The sequence below is a fragment of the Myodes glareolus genome, chromosome 16 (assembly GCF_982192425.1).
Source record: "Myodes glareolus chromosome 16, mMyoGla1.1, whole genome shotgun sequence".
NCBI classification, from domain to species: domain Eukaryota; kingdom Metazoa; phylum Chordata; class Mammalia; order Rodentia; family Cricetidae; genus Myodes; species Myodes glareolus.
In genome coordinates this window covers 32227790-32245355 of record NC_142041.1, presented here as the reverse complement: position 1 = coordinate 32245355, position 17566 = coordinate 32227790, and the positions used below count along the sequence as shown (strand labels likewise).

The 17566-nt window shown below is 38.3% G+C and overlaps 1 protein-coding gene across 3 annotated transcripts in view; it reads left to right on the top strand.

Annotated features, from left to right (window-relative positions):
• Unc13b (unc-13 homolog B) overlaps positions 1-17566 on the top strand; it is a 204638-nt gene that overhangs the window by 54805 nt on the left and 132267 nt on the right. For all 3 annotated transcript variants that reach the window (XM_048419904.3, XM_048419901.3, XM_048419903.3), the window contains exons 5-7: positions 171-294; positions 6854-6927; positions 15711-15768. In XM_048419904.3, coding sequence (XP_048275861.1) covers positions 171-294; positions 6854-6927; positions 15711-15768 — 256 coding nt within the window. The remainder of the gene's footprint in view (positions 1-170; positions 295-6853; positions 6928-15710; positions 15769-17566) is intronic.

The window sequence follows — 17566 nt, the reverse complement described above, 5'->3', positions numbered from 1 at the left end:
AAGCAGAGTCACAGAGTGGGTGGTGGTAATGGCTTTTCTCCCCTATTATCAGGATGTGAGTGGTCCTCTGAAGCTCTTGAAGAAGAAAATTCATAAGAAAGCACCTGGTTCTTGAACCACAGAGGGAGCCAACAAAGTTTAAAGTTTAATCTTAGGCCTTTGTTTCCTAGGAAGGACCTGGGGAGTGGTCTACACTGGAGGCAGAGACGTTAATGAAAGATGATGAGATCTGTGGAACTAAAAACCCAACTCCTCATAAAATTTTGCTTGATACAAGATTTGAATTGCCTTTCGGTGAGTCTATTTTGATGAGATTTTAAAATGATTTAATTCTCTTTATGATATTGATTGAGATTGTCTGATAGTTTTGTTAATGTCTGTTTTGTCTGCTTAGCCATTTTCTCTAGAGGCATACGTATTCATCCATTCTTTGCCCCATGGCATTTAACCGAAGGTGAAGTATGTTGGTCTTCGTTAAAGATTGCACATTATCTGAGCTTGGTGGTTTATGCCTATAATCCCAGTGCTCTGTAAGTGGAATTAGGAGGATCCTTAGAAATACAAGCCCAGGGGTTTGAAGAGATGACTCAGCGGTTAAGAGCACTGACTGCTCTTCCAGAGGTCCTTAGTTTAATTCCCAGCAGCCACATGGTGACTCACAGTCATTTGTAGTGGGATCTGATGCCTTCTTCTTGGCATAAAGACTTACATGAGATAGAGCACCATATATAGAAAATGAATAAATAAAACTTGAAAAAGAAAAAAGAAATACAAGGTCAACCTAGTCTACACAGCAAGCTTAAGATAGGGCCACACAGTGAGATCCTACCAACAAACAAAAAACACTAAACATAGTGAAGCAGTGGTGGCACAAGCCTTTAATCAGCAGAGGCAAGCAGATCTTATCCATTATCTACAGAATGAGTTCCAGGACAGCCAGATCTACACAGTGAAACTCTGTCTTAACACCCTCAAAAGAAAAGAAAACACTAAAAAGAGTATACTCTTCAAGTTGTTTAGGTTTCTCTTACTATTTACTAAATGACATGAAATTTCTAAGTTTTAGATTTAGTCTTTAAAAAAGACCACCTTGAAGTGAATATTCACTCGGTTTTGTTAATTTAAGATTAAAGAGCACTGAAAAAAGAATATACTTAATTGATTTTTTAGTATTTGAATTTTTGAGACTACTCTAAATTCCAGACTAACTTTGAACTCAGAGCAATTATCCAGCCTCCAGTGGTATATAGCTCCATGGTAAACTTTAATATCTGTTTTGCTGGTTGGAGCATTCACCTTAAGTGTAATTTGTTCAGTAATCCTTTATTAGTTGGCATGCAGGGTATTCTTTATTTTCCTTTTTTTGATGTTATGTATTACTGTAACTAACAACATTGTGTTTTTGTGATCCTTATGAGTCTAGGATAAATGCCTTAAAGTAGAATTGCAGGGTCAAAAGTTTATACATTATTATTTTCATAGCTATTGCAGAGTTATTTGGTAGAAAGGTTGTATAGTTTATACTCTCACTGTCTGAGGAGTGTCCCATCTCTGCACATCTTGGCTGATATTTTGTGTCTCCCAATTTTAACCTTTATAATTGGTTTAAGTCAGGGGTGTCCAGCTTTGACATTGTGATTGACCATTGCCATCTGCAGATGAGCTGGGCTACCTTCATAGCTATCCAGGGATGTAAATCGCAGCTTGGACATGACTAGAAATGTTACCTTCTTTTCACTTGAATTATTTTAGTATTCTTTAAATATTTGTCATTTACATTAATGGTGTCCACATTACAATTATTGTAGCTTTTCATCATTTCACTTATTTATTTAGCTGCTTTCAAGTTGACAGTCATGCATCAGACTCTCAGATGCTGGAACCATAGGTTTGTGCCATCACAGCTAGTGTGATTTCAGTTTTGAAACAGGATCTCACTTTGGAGCTCATGTTAGCCTAAAACACAGAGACCCACCTTTCCCTGTCTTCTGAGTGCTGTGATTAAAGGCATGCACTCTACCATGCCTGGCTCAGTTTGTGTCTTGAATAATAATGGTAATTTAAACAAAAATTAAATGATTTTCCTAACTAGCTCAAAAATAACTAAAGTCAAAATAGTTGCTATTTCAAAACAGAAAGGAAGAGTTTATTACATTTGAACAAAAGAAATTTTCCTTTGAATAATACAAAAACACTTAAAAATTCTTCATTCATGGAGGCTGGAGAGGTGATTCAACAGTTAAGAGCACCTAGTTCAATTTCCATCCACTACATGGTAGCTCACAACCATCTGTAATGAGATCTGGTGCCCTCTTTTGACCTTCAGGGATACATGCAGACAGAATACTGTATACATAATAAATAAATCTTAAAAAATTCTTCATTCAATTATATATTATCAACTTAAAAACATTTTTTCCAATTATAAACTAATTGGCCTAGTATCTCAGGCTCTTCTTATCAACTCTTTCTTACATCGTACTTTAACCCATTATTCTTGTCTGTGCTAGCCATGTGGCTTGGTACCTTATTCTGCTAGGCAGTCACATCTTGCTTCCTCTGAGTCTGGGTCACGACTGCAGACTTCAGAATCCTCTTCCCAGAATTCTCTTGTTCTCATTACCCCACCTCTACTTCCTGTTTAGTTGCCCCAGGATAAAAGAACATTGTTGCACAGCACTTCCCCCCTCTTTTTTTTTTATTAAACGAGAACTCTGAATCTAATATCCTTTGTTTAGCTTTTTTCCTGACCATTATCCATACAACTTGTAACCAACACTCTAAACAAAGAAAAACATCCATAATCCATTTTTTTGAAATGTGGGCATAGTTTTCTAGGCTATTTCCTGCTGATTGGGGGCACTGAAAATCTTATAGGGACCTAAAGAAAATTTTGAATTATGGTTAAATCCTGAATGGAATATTGTGTGAGGCTTGATCATCTCAATCAGCAGTCTTGAGGCTGTTATGGATATAGAACTCAGACATCTGGGCCATCTGTTCCTACGGGAGATTTTTCAGGTGGTCTTCCTTGATCAAACTTGATTTTTCTTAACCCAGAATAAATCCACAACCTTTCATTTATTTTTATTGAATCAAAAAGAAATACAGATATGCAAAAGGAAAGTTTCTTCTAATTTGATCAATTGATACTTGATTTTTGCATGTTGATAATGCTAAGTGTTTTAAATGTAAATGTACATATAGTTTTTTGCTTCTTACCTGTTTCACCTACTAATTACATAGTTCAAATATAAAGGTTGTATACAATATTCTTCTAGAAAATTTCAGTACTTGGCTTTATGTTATGAATGTTCATTGTAATTAAAAACACCATTTATGGTGGCTGAGTGTAGCTCTACCACTGAGCTATCCCAACCTATTATAACAGCCTGTATTATCTCATTTGACCTTCTTTCTACTCCTTTGAAGTAGATCCAGTTGTTTTTAATACCTCAGAATCAGGGAAACTGAGGCACAGAGTATTTAAATATTTTTCCCAAGGTTGCATAGCTATGACGTGGTAAAAACACTATGCTTGATCTTTTCTGGCAAGATGACATAGTTCCATAACCCAAGTACTTGGAAACTGAAGTGGGAGGATCCCTTGAACTCTGGAGTAATGGGTAATATAATGAGACCTGGTAAAGAAAAGGAACAGTAAATGGATGAAAAGGGAAAGGAAAGTGGGGAAAATGTGGATGACTTGGTTCCAGAATCTAGGGTGTTAATTTGAACTATAATACACTTAAGCTGCTTTCCTCTACTGTTTGACTGTTCCACTATAAAATGTTGCATAAAATACCCATGTAGCTCTGAATTTTTTCTCTTTCAAATTACTTCTGTGGTGTTTGGCAGTCAGTAATAACTTACAGTCATGGGTCATGAGAATTAATGACAGGCATCAATTCTAAAAAATGTTACCTTTGTTGTGTGGGCATTATGGAGTATACTCACACTGACCTAGGTTGCATAGATAATTGCCATGGTCCCTTGATGTAATCAAATTAAACATTAAACAGGGCTGAGGATATAGTTTAGTGGTAAACTACTTGCCTGGCTCATGCAAGGGTTCAACTCCCAGCAACACACACACACACACACACACACACACACACACACTCATGCACTCACGCACTCACACACTCACACACCATGAAATGCATGAAGCTGCTTCTGATGTAACATGGCATAGTTATAGTAAGCTCTTTTCTTTCCTTTTCCCTTCCTCTCTCCCTTCATTTCTTCTCTGCACAGCCAGGGTTTCTCTGTGTAACAGCTATGACTGACTTGGGACTTGTTTACAGACCAGGCTGGCCTTGAACTCAGAGATCTGCTTGCCTCTGTCTCCCAAATGCTGGGATTAAAGGCATGCGCCACCACCATTTGGCATTTCTTCCTATTATTCTTATTTGGTCTTTTCATAGTGTACCAGATTTCTTGGATGTTTTGTGCCAGTATTTAGGGGTCCACATGAGGGAAGAAAGCAGGCTTTCACCAGGAATAAGTGCAGAGAGTGAGGAGAGATCACAGCAGATAGTCTACAGAGCTAGGGATGAGACTGGGGATTGAATATGGAGGCAAAGAGGGAGAGTGAAGATTTGAAGTTTGCCTACCTACAGACTGGCCTACCTGCTTCTCTGGCAGGCTTGGCCAGTAGGTTCTCAGGGAATACCCGCTGCTGTTGGGGGCTGGAAGAATGGGATAGATGTGTGGGGGAAGGGATGTTGGAAAAGAAGATGTATGTGATCCACTGAAGAAGGGGACAGGGAGTGAGGGAATGCTGCAGCAAGTGATCTGCTGTAGAGTTTGGGGTGAAATTAGAAATTGACTTAGAGCAAAGGAGGGTGAGGTGAAGATTTGCAGTTAGTCTACCTGCTTCCCTGGCTGGAGTGGCTTGTGGATTCCCAGGGAATGTCTGCTGTTGTTGGGGGATCGCATAATGGGATGGGCTGAAGGAGTATACTTATATATTGATAAAATGTACAGTTTTATATGCATATAAGAAACATTGTTATTTGTACTATCAATCTGATATACATCAAGTATTGTACATAATTGTAATTGCTATGCCTTTTAAAGCATATCAGGCTTATTTACAGAATTTTCCCTATTGTATTTCATGAGGTGAAATGTATTTTGTAGCTCCATAGTAATCATAGGAGTCCAGCATCATGCATGTAGCCTGCCTTTCTTTCTTCTTGTTTTTGAGATAGGATCTCACCATGTAGCCCAAGATGACTGAGGATTAATTATCTTCCTACCTCTGCCTCCAAGTATTGGAGTTGCAGACGTGTACTACTATGCCTAACTTAGCAGTTTGCAGTTGTTTTTTTTCTTCCCTGAATGAGGGTTTCTTTGTGTATCTCTGTCTGTCCTAGAACTCACTCTGTAGACCAGGCTGGCCTTGAACTCACAGAGATTCATCTGCCTCGCCTCCCAAGTGCAGGGATTGAAGGCACGCGCCATCACTAAGGTCTGGCTTGCAGTTTGTTCTTGACTAATACGTTATGTGACACACAACTTTGTAATACTTTAAAGAGTTGACAAGTGGAATTTAAGTCTCCTTCCAAGCCAGTTCACATTCTTGTAGGCTATGTAAGAATATATTCCTTCAGTTTGTAAGCATATATATACCCTTTCAAACTCTTTTATTTATAATTTTAGTATTTTTAGGGACAGTCTGGCTAATGTAGCTCAGGCTGGCTCAGAACTTGTTAGGACAAATTGGCCTCAGTCTTGTGATCTTCCCATGTAAGTATTCTAAGAGTTGGTCTTATAGGAGTGTGTTGTAATCTTGGCCTCATACTCTTAAAACACAAATAATAACAGTCTTGAAGGTTTATTTATTTATTTATTTATTTTTTTTGTGTGTGTGTTTTGAGACAGAGCTGTTTTTGTAGTCAGGCCGACTTTGAACTTAACTATGTGTTTCCAGCTGGCTTCAAACTCACTATCTCATCCTTCTGGTGCTTTCCTGTTCCTTGTTTGCCATTGAGCTAAGAACCAGCTTGGAATTCTTCCCTTTTAAAGGATGAATGATGTTCCATTGTGTATATATAAGTAATTTATTTTTCATCTATTTATGTTTTTTTATCTGTTTTGTTTATTTCATCTATTTCATCATTTATGGACATGGGAACTTTAACTCTTGTCCAGTGTGACTAAATGTTGCTATGAGCTTTGATGTACAAGTATTCCTTTGAGATTCTTTTAGTTATTTTGACTATATTCCCACATGGTAATTTTATATATATATTTATATATATATATATATGTGTATATATATATATATTTTGTTTTTGGGACAAAGTTTCACTATGTCCATATATAGTCCAGACTGACCATTAACTTATAATCTTATCTCCTTAGCTTACTGAATATATTGGAATTAGAAATGCATACCACTGTGCATGCCTGTATTTTTAATTTTTTGAAGGCAAAATAAAAATTTAAACATCTTTTAACAGCTTTTCTTCTAATCCCTTGGAGTGTTTTTTTGGAGTGGTCTTGCCGAGTGAAAGGTGGTATGGTTACATAAACCATAATTTTGGCATCATACCGACATCAGTTTTAATCATGGCTTATATGTGGAGGAACTCAGCCATAGATAGAATATATATCCTCTCAGAGCTTTAGTTTCATCCTCCTCAAAAAGAGAATCAGGAACCGTAGATTTATTATATTGTCTTTCTGAAATAGAGTCAGTAATGTTCATGGCAACAATTGAGATACTGTTAAAATTCATCTGTCACTACCACCTTTCTAATTATATTCATTTGTCTAAATAAAGTATTGTTTGCTGATGACTGACTTATTACCAGCTAATATCATCTGTTCTTTTTTATTGTAGACATCCCAGAGGAGGAAGCCAGATATTGGACCTATAAATTGGAGCAAATCAATGCCTTGACAGATGATAATGAGGTAGGAACTGCTTTATTTGCAATATTGAAAGATGGGGAAAATCTCTCATCCGTTATAGATTTTCCAGGGAGGGGCCAAGAGCATATTGTCTGAGGCATTACAGTTGTGGTAAGAGAATCTAATCCATGGCTTTACATTTCCAGACACATGCTTTACCAGTGAGCTACAACCCACTCCGTAATAATGAAGCTGTCATTATGATTTTTAGTTTCTTTTTGAGACAGGGTCTTGCTGTATAGCCTTGACTGGTCTTGAACTTGATATCCTACTGCCACAACTTCCTGAGGGCTGAGAGTACTGGCATGCACACTGTGCCCGCTATCGTGAATGGGGGCAGGAGAAAATCTCCTGAAATCTCAGTGGAAAGCTCTGTCTCCCACTCTTCCTATTTCTCCCAGTGCTGCTCAGATGGTAGTGTTAGTTTGACTCTGGGCTGTTGAGGAAGGAGCTGATAGCAGCCCCTCTTATGTTATGTAGAGGAGTAAAAGGTATTTCTTCTGTTTCTGCTCGAATTTTTGGATATTAATTTATCGTTATCCTGAATCATATGTACTTTTTAGCACCGTTTAAACCATTGCTTTGCTTGGTCCTGTTGTCAAGACTTATCTCCAGCTCTGCGTCTGGTGTGTAAAGAGAAGACAGTCACCTGCATCTGGGGCATGAGGAATGGGAGAGTGATTTTGTTATTGGCGGTGTAAAGAGATTTACTTTGAGATATGTTAGCTATTAGAAACACAAATTGCCAGGTATGGCATTCTTTAATTCTAGCACTCAGGAGGCAGAGGCTAACAAATCTCTCTGAGTTCAAGGCCAACCTGGTCTACAAAGCAAGTTCCAGGACAGCCAAGGCTGTTACGTAGAGAAGCCCTATCTTGAAAAACAAAACCAAAACAAACAAAAGAAACAAATAGTTATGAAATAGCAGTTGAGTGCTATTTTATATATGCTATTTTAGGAGAAATGTGGAAGAAGGCAACCTATGAGAAACACCTGAGGTTCAGGGTCAAACCAGCTCAGGTTCAGAGTCTGGTTCCATGACCATTAGTAGTAGTTGCACAGCAAAGCCTCCTCTCTCTGTCTCTCTCTGTCTCTGTCTCTGTCTCTGTCTCTCTCTCTCTCTCTCTCTCTCTCTCTCTCTTTGTGACAGAGACTTTCTGTATTGCCCAAAAAAGCATTGAGCTCATCACATAGCCCAGACTGGCCTTGATTTCATGGTGAGCCTCCTGCCTTAGCCTCTTGGTGTTGATATTTCATGTCCATACCATCGTGCTTGTCCCTGTGAATCTTTTGCTTTCTGTTCACTTTCTAGGGAACAGAAGGACTACATTCACACCTTTATTTTCTGTTCTGTTGCCTTGTTCTTTAACACCTTTATTGAGTCATAACTTATACCTATCATGCAGTCACCTGTTAAATATACAATTCAGTGACTTTTAGAATATTTGCTGAGTTGTCTGTGCATATATCCCTACAATCACCTTTGAACATTTTCATTACAATATAACTTCATCTTGTGCCCTTAACCATCTTTCTTTGATTCTTCTCCCTCGTCAGCCATAGACAATCATTACATTCTGTTTTTCTATAGCATATTCTGGACATTTCACATAAATAGAATTATGCAGGATTCTTTGTGACCATCTTCTTTCAGCTTGCATGTTTTCAAGATTTTATTGTTGTGGAATGTATCAGTACATTCTTTCTTTTTACTGCTAAATAATACTTTATTGTGTGGATCTTAAGCATTTTGGTTTTGAATCAGGGTCTCACTCTGTAGTGCTAGCTGTTTGGGAACTCACTGGTAGATGTCATTAATAAGAGGACTTACCATCATGATCTATTTATGTCTGAAAGGCTCCTGTTCTGTTTTTTTTTCTAATGTCGAATTCAAATTTATTTTGTCTGATTTTCATCCCCTGATAATCAATAGTATGTTTTAGAATAATTTCTTGATATTTATGTGTATGGATATTTTTCTGCACGTATAGTCCATGTACATTCCTGGTGTATGTGGAAGTCAGAAGAGAGCACTGATGTTCTGGAACTGGAATTAAATAGTTGTGAGTCACCCTATGGGATGCTGGAAATCAAATCTAGGTCCTCAGAAGAGCAGTAAGTGCTCTAAATCACTAAGTTATCTCTTTAACTCCTGATGAATAATGGATGTTTAAAATAAAATTTGTAATAAGTCTTCACTATTATTAGTACTTTGATATCTATTTTTAAAGTACTTATCTTACTCAACAAATCTCATTCTCAAGTTTAGTGATTCTTAGCTAGATTTTGCATTTTTTTTTTGAGACAGTGGTATCTCACTACATAGCTCTGACTATCCTAGAGTTTGAGGCTGGCCTCAAACTTAGAGATATGCCTTTGCTGGGATTAAAGGAATGTGCCAACATCTCCCTGTCAGGCTAGATTTTGCATCTTTAAATATTATTTTATTCTCTTTCCAAACTTTAAGTCTTTGAACATTTGAATTTTACGCATATATTTTTATTTAGCAGAGTTAATTTTTTAAAAGTAGCTATGATTTACAGAAAATGGAGCAAATGGTTCAGTTATCTCTTCTCTTCCACCCCTACCCTGTAGTTTTTTTTCTATTATCAACATCTTTCATTAGTGAGGTACACATGTTACATTTAGTGAACACATATTAGCATATTATTATTAACTAAGGATTTTATTATTATAAATTTTATAGTACACTGAAGAAATAAAGCTTGACTATTTTTATTCTAAGGAAGTTATAATTTTTTGAGGAGGTAGATCTGTTATCCTAAAGAAAGCATGTCTAACCTGCAGCCTACAAACACATGTGTCCCAACGTAGCTTTGAATGTGGTCCAGCATTTGTAGATGACAGCAGCATGTCATTGTCACAAGTTAAATACCCCTGTGTATCCAAAAAGAAAAGAAGGGGGCTGGAGAGATGGCTCAGAGGTTAAGAGCATTGCCTGTTCTTCCAAAGGTCCTGAGTTCAATTCCCAGCAACCACATGGTGGCTCACAACCATCTGTAATGGGGTCTGGTGCCCTCTTCTGGCCTGCAGGCATACACACTGACAGAATATTGTATCCATAATAAATAAATAAATATTAAAAAAACAAAAAGAAAAGAAGGGTAGATAGAGGAGGAGAAGAAAGGAAAACTGATATTGATAGTTGAAATATATATTTACATATGACTTATACATCCTTGTGTATACTTCAGATACCTTACCTGGGCATAGTACAGGCCTGTAATTCCAGTACTTTGGAGATAGACACAGGAAGATCTCGAGCTCTGTAGCTTTGGCGCCTGTCATGGAACTCCCTCTATAGACCAGGCTGGCCTTGAACTCATAGAGATCCACCTGCATCTGCCTCCCAAGTGCTGGGATTAAAGACGTGCACCACCACCGCCCAGCAACAATAAGGGTCTTAAGCATTTGAATTTTGTTGTATGTTGTGGGTATTGTCTTGGAATGTTGACATAACCAGGCTAGCTAAAGGATACAACAATTATATTTTTATTTATTTTAAGGGGGAAAACTCACAAAACAGGAAATGAGAAATCCAAGCACAGCAGTGTCCTGCAGGAATGGCGCAGAGAGACAGCACCTGGGTGCTGCACAGGCTTTTCCTTGGGTCCCAGAAAACTATGCCTTACCTGGGCTCTACCTCTTAAAGATAATTGGCTAACAAGGTTTTCCCTGTCATTGGAACCACTATCGGAACTACTGTCCAGTGGATAAGAGTGGAAATAAGTATTGTCTCTTTCTCGACATTGAGCTTTTGTTTGTTTGAGACAGGATCTCACTCTGTGGTTCTAGCTGACCTTCAATTTAATGAGATCTTCCTGCCTCAGCATCCCAAGTGCTGGGATTACTGGACCACTGTGCCTGACTTTTCATTAGTGTCTTGGTTACTGTGCTATTGCTGTGAGGAGACACTATGACCAAGGATTTAATTGGATACTTGCTTACAGTTTTTTTTTATAGGGTTAGTCCATGCTCATCCTGTTGGGGAGTGTGGTGGATAACAGGCAGGTATGACACTGGAACAGTAGCTGAGAGTATTACGACCAAAGTCCAGATCCCCGAATTACCACCACAAGACTAGATCCAATGCAAAAACAGAGTCTTTATTTCAAGTTAACTTAGATCCCTCTGTCTATCCAGAGCTACAGCAGCAGTGGTGATGGCAGCAATAGCAGCAACAGGAGCAGAGTAGGAGAGACCCCGAGTGGTGTGGGGAGGGGATTTTTATAGAGGAGAGGGCTTGGGGAATTCCAAGCCTACAGGAGTGTGATTGACTGTCCCCCCATGGGGTGAGAGAAATTTTCAAGTCTACAAGTTTGTGAATGGTTGCCCTCTCATGGGGTGAGGGAAATCCCAAGCCTTGGGATTGGCTGCCTCCTCAGGGCAAAGATCTAGGAAAGGTCATGGTACATCTCTAGACTAGAGGTTACCACTTCCCTACGTAGGGTTTGGTTGGTTTTGTGTCAGGGACAGAAATGGCTCTGATTTTAGGGCCAAACTCTCTCTCTCTCTCTCTCTCTCTCTCTCTCTCTCTCTCTCTCTCTCTCTAGTTTTTTTTTTTATTATTATTAAATCTCTCTAGTTTTTAAGCTCCAATTTTAGGGCCAGGATGAATTTCTTTGACCGGCTCTGGTTCTAGGGGTAAAGTGTGTTCTTTTGGGTCTGATTTCAGACTCGGTTCTGGGTTCAAGGATAAATTGTTTCTTTTACTGATCCTAGTCCCAAATTCAAGGTGTGTTTCTTTTACTGGCTCTGGCCTGAGAGCCTGGGTGCTCAGGGATTGTGCTAGGGCTACAGATCACAGATACACCCTGGCCTGGACCTCTCAGAGTTTACAATTGATCTTCAAGTTGGAGGCTGAGTCAGAGAGAGACACAGAGAGAGATACCAGAGACACAGATACAGACAGACACTAACTGACCGGGCCTGGCTTGGGTTTTAAAATGTTAAAGTACACCCACAAGTGACACACCTCTGTTGTAGGAACGAGCGGGCCTGCTTTTTGTCCTGGCCACTCAGCTAGCTTACACCCGAAATAATCACACAGAAACTGTATTCATTTAAATTACTGCTTGGCCCATTATCTCTAGCCCCTTATTGGCTAACCCTCACATCTTGATTTATCCCATTTCTAATAATCTGTGTTCACCATGAGGTTGTGGCTTACTAGGAAAGATTCAACGTGTGTGAACTGGCATCTCCATGGCGGCTCTCTCTCTGACCTTCTTCCCAGCATTCAGTTCTGCCTACTCTGCCTACTTAAGTGCTGCCCTATCAAAAGGTCAAGGCAGTTTCTTTATTCAACCAATGAAAACAACACATAGACAGAAGGACCTCCTACACCACACCTCCAACAAGCCCACACCTCCTAATCCTTCTCAAACAGTTCTAGCAACTGTTGGCCAAGCATTCAAATATTTGACCCTATGGATGCCACCACATAAATCCTTTTTTTCCCCCTTATTTTGAGACAGGCTCTAGTTTATAGCTCTGGCTGACTTAGAACTCACTAAGTAGACCAAGCTGGCCTCCAACTCACAGAAGTCTACTTCCCTCTGCCTCCCAAGTTCTGGATATGTGCTGGCTGTCTTTATAAGTCTTTAAATTTTATTTTATTACATTTACTATGTGTGCATGCATGAGCGTGTACCATGAAATATATTTGGAAGTCAGAGGGAAAGTTGCAGACTTGAATTTCTCCTGCTGCTGTGTACAACTGGGGAGCGGGGGTTGATCTCAGATAGGCTGGACACAGGTGCATTTACCCACTGAACCATCCTGCTAGAATATACATTTTAAATTTAATTTTAAGTTATCATACAGAATAATATGTTTTTAAAAATTCTCATGTAGTCCAGGCTGGCCTTGAATTAGTTGTAGTCCTCCTGCTTTAACTTCCCAGGTTCTTCATTTCCTCTCATGATCTCCTTTCTAATTTAAACACACACACACACACACACACACACACACACACAATTTTAAAGTATACTATTTTGCCATTGATTTTTGTAGACTGTATTTAGGTATGTACTACCATGCCAGGCTGTGGATAGATTTTATTTGACTTATTTATGTATTTATTTATATGTAGTGCTAAAGATTCAATTTGGGCCTTTGACTTGCTAAACAGATTTTTAACCACTGAACCACATCCTTGTCTTTTTATTCTTTTTTTTAGACTTATTTTTTCACATGTTTGAACATTTTTCTGTATATATATATGTACACCATGGGCATACCTGGTACCCATGGAGCTTAGAAGAAAACATCAAATATCTGAGAACTGGAGTTGTGGATGGTTGTGAGTCACCATGTAGGTGCTGGAAATCGAATCCTGGTCCTCTTTAGGAGCAGCAAGTACTCTTCAGCCCCCATCTATCCTTTTTAAAACAATCTTAATTTTATTAATTTTGTTGTTGTTCCCTGGGCTTTAACTTCTTGTTTGGGGCCTAAAACAAGATTGATTAAATGTAGCTTCTTGAAAGTATCTAGTCTGATCTCTTACATGTGAATTCTTCTACTTTAATACTTAAATTTTGGGACTTCTTTCTGTTATTCCTATGTCCTGCCTGAAAAACCATCAATACTGAAGAGATGCTGGAGAGATGGCTCATTATTAAAGAATACTGATTGCTCTTCTAGAGGACGTGGTACCCACATAGTAGGTCATAACTACTTATAACTTTGGTTCTAGGAGATCTGATGTCTTCTTATGGCCTCTGATGGTCCCAGGCATGCATGTGGTGCATAGATATTCATAAAGGTAAAACATCACTCATGGAATAAAAAAAAATCACCCGTCATTATTTAGAATGGTTATAATTAATAGTTGAGTCTTCTGTCACTTTGGAGTGAGTGTTCAGCCTTGGATTGCTGAGCAGATTCATGGTTGTCAGCTTTATTAATGCAGTCTTACTGTGTACATTGTGCTTGACTTTTATATCTCCTCCTAGAAGTATTAATATCAATATTTTCTTATATTTGTATTATGGTTTACTGCTTGTGAAATACATTATATGCAAAAATTGTTTCGGATCCAACTACTTGAAATATCCTTTGCTACTGAATTCTCATTTATATACAAATCACCAGCTTTTGTCTGGATTATCTTAATGGACAACCCATCATAATTCCCTAACAGTTCATCCCTGTAACAGCTGGCATAGTCATTTTATTTCATTTTTTTAATTTTATGTTTGTGTGCCTGATACCCAGGGAGGCAAGAAGACAATGTTGATTCCTCTAGAACTGGAGTTACAGATGGTTGTGAGCTGCCATCTGGGTTCTGGGAAACAACCCCGGGTCCTCTGGAAGATCAGCTAGTGCTCTTTACCACTGAACTATCTTTCCAGTCTCTTATTATCTTTTAAAAGTGTAATTGTTTTAGTTACTTTTCTATTGCCGTAATAAAACACTGTGACCAAGGTGACTTAGAGAAGAAAAAGTTCATTAGAGCTATTGTTCTAGAGAATAAAGGTCCATCATGGTGTGGAGTCAGGGCAGTAGGCACAGTGACAGGAACAGCTGAGAACTCAAATCTCAAATCAGAAACAGAAAGCAAAGAACGAGTTAAGTGGGAATGACATATGACTTTTGAAAACACACCTGTGACATACTCCTTCCAACAAGGCCATGCCTCTCATACCTACCCAGACAGTTCCACCAACTGGGAACCAAGATTTCAAATGCCCAAGTCTATAGGGACAGCTCATCCAAATCAACACAGTAACCAAATCATATTTCTCTCATATTTAAAGCTAGAGGGCCTCCCAATACACTATTATAAACTTCAGACTCCTTACTGTGACTTAAACTCTATTTTTCCAACAAACCTTTGCAAGCAGTGGGTGCTAAGTCAATATTTACTGGATGAGTGACTCACTGGCAGGTTAGCTGCGTCTTGCCCAGAACCTCATAACTTATTAATGATTGGCAAAGTTAGCATGTGAAGGTCAGATACCTTGTAGCCCATGGTGACCTCTAACTCTTCATGTAGTTGAGGTTTACCTTGAGTTCATGATATCTTCATTCCTTCTGCTGAGTGGAGGAATTAAGCATGTACTACCCTGACTACCTGGCCTAGGTCTTTACACCTTTCCAGTCCTCCACTGTGCTCAAACTGAACTATCTTTCTAAGCTGTGTACATCTGTTGGTTTATATCTTTTTGATTTCTGCCCACTCTCGAAACTTCACCTTAATTCTGTTCTCTTTTATAGAGAATTTTCTGATGGTCTCAGTACCCTGTACATTTATCATTGTAGTGGTTGTGGGTGGCCGTGGAAAGGCTAGAGTGGGAGGAAACTCCCAGATATATCTGAAGTCCAACTGTATACTCTCAGATATGCAATTTCAATATCCATAAGCATTTGCAAGGGAAGTAGCATTGTTGCCCAAGGACATGCAGACAGCCTGATAGAGGTTTTTAGTTTTATCATTTGGTTTGTAAAATCTTGACGTTGACCACCAACATGCACAGAATCCTTTGAAACACTCTAAGACCAGGCCTTCTGTAACTTCCTGGCATGCTCTTGGTCAGAATGGTCCCTCTGTTGTACTGCTTTGAGCCAGCACCATAACTGAAGATCTAACCTAAGCCAGAATCCCACAGAGAGGATAGCAATAGGAAATTCTGTATGTTCAATAAAAAAATTGACCCCAGTCAAGCACTGAATATTTTTTTTTATAGGTAACAGAGATCCTCACCCACTTCTGTACTTGAAACTCTTACTATATATTTTTTTCTTCTCTTTTCTGCTTTTAGTATTCTAGTCAAGAAGAAAGCCAGAGGAAGCCATTGCCCACTGCTGCCGCCCAGTGTTGTAAGTGAGAAATTTGTCTCTGAGCTGGTTTTAATTGCAGCTGCCTGTCCTGTGTGTTGAGTTGAGGAGAGCTGAGCTGTGTAAACAGAGGCTGTTCCAGAGTTTTGGAGGGGGTCTTTTGGTTTGTGTGCTGTGGTAGGACAGTGCTATCTGCCCTACACTGACTAACTCTTACTCCATGGTGCATGGTTTTACCCGCTCTATCCTTATTTACCTGCTAGTATGTTTTAGGGCTCAGGTTGATCTCTGTGAAAACCTCCTGCTGTTTCGTGTTTCACAGCATACTTCACATGTTTCTCTTTTATATTTCCATGTACCATGTATGTGCACTGTCATTATCAGACATTAGAACCTGGGTCTACTTTATATATACAGTCATTTGGGGGTATTTAGAATAGATCTCAGTGTTAGAGGGCTTGTCTAATGGGCACAATATCAAACATTGGTTTGATATCCAATACTGAAAAAGAGAAGAGAAACATAAAGATCATTAGGAACACCACAAAGTTTTAAAAGACATAGACATTATTCCATTTTGTATTTCTTGTGTTTATCTTAATTTTAAGTGCATAGTAAACTTTAATAAAGTTGAGTGAATTAACAAAGGAAAAGAACATGTCATTTTTTTCCTGAGTTAATTTGTCCAGGTCACAGATTTTTTTCTGGGAATGAGTCATGAGTTATTAGTGTGTTGCTAGCTTTCTTCAAGTCCTTACAAAACTGCTTGAGAGATACTGAAGGACTACTGTAGAGTTTTAGTTTTTCAACCTGAGAGGTGGTGGTGGTGGTGTGTGTATATTGTAATTTGCTTTGCCCTCATTTTCCTGAATCAAATGCTAAATTGTATCATCTGCAGATTAAAATTGGCTGTGGTAGCAGTTGTCATAATAGTACTAGTAATAAAAACCATAGGGACACAGGTCAGTCAGCAAACCAACAAACAGTCAAATAATAACAATAAAAGCACAGAAGAACATATGGAAAGTTAAAATATATATACAGATGTTCTTCTTAGAGCTTAACTATTATCTGTTCTATTGAACTTACGTACTCTTCACAATAACCCTAAACAGATTCTACAGTTCCCTTATCTTAGATGATGAAATTGATGTACGAAGAGGTTGAATAATCTTCTAAGACTCCCATAGATTATAAGTGGTGAATGAACACTTAAACTGAGGCAATCCTAGTTCATAGCACCTATCTTGTGTGACTGTGTTACATCACTTCCTTCTTACAATCAGAGAAAAACCTCCATTCATAGTTTGCACATGCTTTAATACTCTTTCTTGATAAAAGTAAGACTGGTGATAAGAAAATGTATTTTTATGTGGTTCTTGTGACCTATTGCTGCTCCTATTTAGGATCAAATATTTAGGGTCATATAAGGCTGGAAAAATCTGAATAGAAGATTAAACTGTAAGCTAGAATCTAGAAGTCTTTTTCAAAACTCATTGCAATGAGTTAATTTTCATCTTTTTCTTAAACCCTTTCTCAGGATTGCTAGTCAGAAACAAATGGAATGATTACTTGTTCAAAGTTTCTTTCTTCCTGAACTCATGCGATGAAGTGCAGTTGAAGCAGCAATGCCATGTGGGCAAGAGGAAATGAAAAGTGATAAATAATCACAGTTTTCATTAAGTTGATAGTTTTATTTTGCTGTGAAACTCTGTTCCTATAGCCTCCCTGCTTCATCATTTGAAAAAAAATCTTAATCTTACAGAAATGTTGCTTAAAAATTCAATGAACAGTCTTTATTGTTCTATTTTTTAATTTTATTGTATGTAGTAATTGAAGA